The sequence below is a fragment of the Cynara cardunculus genome (assembly GCF_001531365.2).
Source record: "Cynara cardunculus var. scolymus isolate 2C chromosome LG 12, CcrdV1, whole genome shotgun sequence".
In the NCBI taxonomy this organism is placed as follows: domain Eukaryota; kingdom Viridiplantae; phylum Streptophyta; class Magnoliopsida; order Asterales; family Asteraceae; genus Cynara; species Cynara cardunculus.
Window position 1 is genome coordinate 2,360,651 of NC_037539.1, and position 4,855 is coordinate 2,365,505.

Consider the following 4,855-nt stretch of genomic DNA (forward strand, 5'->3'; position numbering starts at 1 on the left):
TCAATTAATTGGGTTGCAAAGGTTGTACAAATGCACAATGTTATAAAAGAAATATACCCTATATATATAGGGTATAATTAATTTGTATCTATCATCATATTAAGGGGCCGTTTACCAAATGCTTACTTGGTTAGCGCTTACCAAGTCACATATTTAAGAAAATATTTAAGTTTTTTTTTCAAAAAAATTGGATTAAATTACCGGCGGATTAATTTTATCTGCCAAAAATGTATTTTAGAGATGATCATTTACGGGTTTGGGTTGGACTCTGGGCGGGCCTAACTTGTTTTTTTTGTCTAATGGGTCTAATATTGTAAACTCAAACCCTTTTTTTCGAGCTTGACAACTTGCCATTACCCGCCTTATAAACGGGCTAGACTTTCCCACGGGTTAATGGGTCTAAAAAGTGTAACTCTTGTAAATCTATAAACTTGATCACTAGCAATTAATTAACAAATATGGAACCAAAAAGTAAAGAAAAAACACTGTTGCAGTTAAAATTTTAAGCAACTAAAGTGACACATGGATCTCAACAAGTGGAGAAAGAAATGAAAAACAAAATTCAAAGTTGAAGCTCTTAATAATATCATTAAGATGTAAACAAACAACATCTTAGCATTTTGGGTTCTCAAAAATAACCAAAGAGTCTCAACCTATAACTTTAATAATTTAATTTAAAAATAGACTAGTAAAATTTTAATTAATGGTAAAAAAATATTATTATAAAATATAAACGGGCTGGGTGGGTCTGTCCACATTTATTTTTACATTGCCCATATCCGTCCGTTAATTTTAACGAACAAACCCGAGCTCGTCTATTTTCTCGATGATGATTGTCCAAGTCCGTATTTCTAACGAGCCAGATGGACCAGGTCTAACAGATCGTCCCGCCCATGAACAACTCTACCATAAATCTCTTATTTGGATTCCGGCAATGCAATGTAGTGGGACTCTCATGTCGATCCGAATGAATCATCCTTTCCACGGAGGCAAATCTTTGCCTGTTAGGTAAGAGGATAGCAAGTTACAAATTCTGTCTCGGTAGAACATGTATCTCTATTACTATGAATTTCATAAAATGAAGTAGTTAATGGTGGGGTTACCATTATCCTTTTTGTAGTGACGAATCCTGTATGTGTTCCTAAGAAAAGAAATTTGTTCGACTAAAATAAAGGGAGTGAAATGGACCAATCACCTAACCTCTTAAATGGACAATTTATTAATGCAAGTTGGTCGAATTCAGATGATTCAGATAATATATTAAACATGATTATAAAAACTATATTTTCATAAATAATTCGAGTCTGAATTTTAGTGTAACCCTCAACTTAAAATAATAACCTGACTCAATAACTTCTAAATCAACTTAAAATTATGATATAAGTTACTGGTAACCTAAACTTTGAACATATAAGGAACTTACTGATCTATTTTTTTATCCATGTGGGATGTGTCGCTCCTCCACTTAAATTCCCTACGATCTCATTCGGCATACCCATAATCCTCTTTATAATCGGCAACGTAGGATTCACCTGATATGTCACAAACACCCCTCTCCCTATCTTGAGGACTCATTATGACCGATACTGTTTGCCCCTACAAACCAGATGGTACAAGAATCAGCTCTGATATCATTTGTGACGTCCCAAGCTTAAAGCAGCAACCTGACCTAATAACATTTGAATCAACTTAAAGGAAGATACAAAATACTGATAACCTATAACTTTGAACTTATAAAGAACTGATAATCGAAATACGCAATTGGTTGTTACATTTAGTGATAAAGATATGATGTTTAAGTTTTATTAAAATATTTCTTAAAATTATTAAAATAATTATATATATGATTTTATTATTTAATATTGGAAGCATTTTTAATATAAATACAATGGTCGAACCTCACACTCAACCATTCGAATTTGGGACAAAGGGAAGAAAATTTAGTGACACCACAATGGCTTCTTCGACTCCAAAACTAAGGTTTAGTAGCTCATTTTTTTCCTTATATTTTTATTTTATTTTAATTAAGTCATCAAAATAATGTGTCATCCACATCATCTCATCAAAGCCACACAAGCAAAAAAAGTCAAGGGGTTAACCGGTTTAAAAGGTAACATGTTGCCCATTGCTATAATGGGTAGATTTTTTAAAGTGCGATGCCTTAATAAAAAATAATTTGAAAGTACATTGCTGTAATAAAGAAAAACAAAAGTAGAATGCTATAATAAGAAAATTTATGATAGTAGGTTGCTATTTCATGCATTTAACCTAAAATTTTACAGCTTTAAATGTTGAATAGCTGATGATTTAGGTTTTAACCAACAAAGTAATTATGTTCAGTTAAAGAAATTGGTTTCGGTTTGTTATTTTGGATGATAACATATCAATCTTGTGTTTGCTTAACATGAAGCATAATATGTTTTAGACTTGAAAATAAGGTAGCTATTGTTACGGGAGGAGCTCAGGGCATTGGAGAATGTATTGTGAGGTCGTTCGTAAAGCATGGAGCAAAAGTAATTATTGCTGATGTAAAAGATGACTTGGGAGAATCGGTTTGCCAAGACTTGGGTGTTGAGTTCGTATCTTTCATTCACTGCGACGTAACCCTTGAAGCAGATGTAGAGAACGCCATCAACATGACAATTGCTAGGCATGGACAACTGGACATCATGGTTAACAATGCAGGGATAATTGATGAGCCAAATCTTAGCATTTTAGACAATGACAAGACATCCTTTGAGCAGGTTATCAGTGTTAATTTAATTGGGGTGTTCTTGGGAACCAAACATGCAGCACGAGTGATGATCCCAAAATGCAGTGGGAGTATCATCACGACTGCAAGTGTATCTTCTGTCACGGGTGGGTGTACAACGCATGCTTATACGAGTTCAAAACATGGTGTGGTTGGACTAGCAAAAAATGTTGCTGCTGAACTAGGGAAGTATCAAATCCGCGTTAATTGCATATCACCCTATGCTATACCGACTCCAATGTCACTTAACTTCATAGGCATGGATGAAAACACGAATGTTTACTCAAACCTTACTGGAAAAACGCTTGGACCACAAGATATTGCAAATGCAGCTCTTTTTCTAGCAAGCGATGAGTCTGGGTATATCAGTGGACATAACTTGATTGTAGATGGTGGCTACACTGTTCTCAATCTAGTATTTGGCTTGTTTTCATTGACAAAATAGAATCCTAGATCATCATATAGATCATTCTTTTCCATTGTGTGTTTGTGTTTGTTTTCCTCTTTTTATTCTTGTTTTCTTGGTTAAATAATGATGTGTATTTATTTTTGAATTTGTTATCAACTCTACTAAGGGGCCGTTTACTAAACGCTTAGTAGGTAAGTGCTTACCGAGTAATTTTTCTTATCTGATGAACATGACAAGGGTCAAAAATTTTACCCGGTAAGAGCAATGATAAAGATGGAGAGTCTTACTCAGTAAGTGAGGATGAAGACTCTTACCCGGCTAAGTGCTTACCGGGTAAATTCTTGCATACGCTACCATTTTAATGTACTACAATCTTACCCAGTAAAATAAATTATAGTGTTAACTCCTAATGGTAAGTGCTTACCGGTAAGCATTACTCCAATCAATTATTGTGTTACTCTAACTAAGTAATTATAATACACACACACACACACACACACATATATATATATATATATATATATATATATATATTAGGTTGGGATCACGTGAGACGAGCCTGTTTTCGTGAGACCCATGAGACCACTTTTTTACACTTGAAACTTCAAAGCAAAACATTGTGAAGGTAAAAAAAAGCCGAATCTTCACAGAAAAAACACTGTGAAGGTTACCTTTACATCGTTTTACTGTGAAGTTTCAAATATAAAAAAAAGTAGTCTCATGGGTCTCACGAAAACAAGCGGATCTCACGAAAACAGGCTGGTCTCACGTGATCCCAAGTCTCTCTCTCTATATGTATGTATAAACGGTATTGATCGCATTAAGGCTACGATTTTTATGGCTAAAACATACATTTTATCTGACATTTAGCTGTTTGTTTGACATTTTAACATCTATGCATGCAAACCATAGGGATGTATGTAATTCATAAATATTTCAAAATAAAGATTCAGAATATTAAAACACATAAACCACAAAGACCAAATTTGTAATTTACTCTATTTTTTTGAGAATTATTTTTTTTAAAACGTAATATGTTTTTTTTTTTTATTCACAAAGTTATTGTATGTTTTATTAATTAACAAAAGTTATAGTATGTTCTCTAAATTGCATTAGACGTTGATATGTTCCTCATAACGAAACTTTAGAAAACCCTATAAAACAAAGAGGCTTTACCCACATACTTTTTCATCTGTAATTACTGATGGATTTGTGGTGGAGGTGATTGAAAATCCGCCGGTAATCAAGATCACTGACCATTCTTTCTTCGGCGATGAGATCTGTCGGTGATGATTTTTTCCAACGAATTTTTTTGTCGGTAAAGTCTCTTTATTTTATTGTGAAATTGGTTTCTTAAAATAAAAGCTTTATTTCAATACAGTTGGTCTTTGATAGAGTGAATTAGTGGCTTGAAACAAGGGAGTTTGAATTGAAATTCCAAGCTTGAACCCATCATGAAAAATAGGACAATTTATTGTCCCGATAAAAATCACTTCTCTGAAAATCACGTGTCTCATTCCTATTCCACCAATAATTATATATATATATATATCAATTTATTGTCCCGATAAAAATCACTTGTCTGAAAATCACATGTCTCATTCCTATTCCACCAATAATTATATATATATATATCAATTTATTGTCCCGATAAAAATCACTTATCTGAAAATCACATGTCTCATTCCTATTCC

General features: G+C 33.3%; 1 protein-coding gene across 1 annotated transcript; it reads left to right on the top strand.

The window, feature by feature from the left end:
- Window positions 1–1,917: 1,917 nt before the first annotated feature.
- On the top strand, window positions 1,918–3,306 carry LOC112522704 (secoisolariciresinol dehydrogenase-like). Its single transcript, XM_025131999.1, has 2 exons — window positions 1,918–1,980; window positions 2,426–3,306. The coding sequence occupies exons 1-2, from the start codon at window positions 1,955–1,957 to the stop codon at window positions 3,195–3,197; spliced, it is 798 nt and encodes a 265-aa protein (XP_024987767.1). The 5' UTR covers window positions 1,918–1,954; the 3' UTR covers window positions 3,198–3,306.
- The last annotated feature ends 1,549 nt before the right edge of the window (window positions 3,307–4,855 follow it).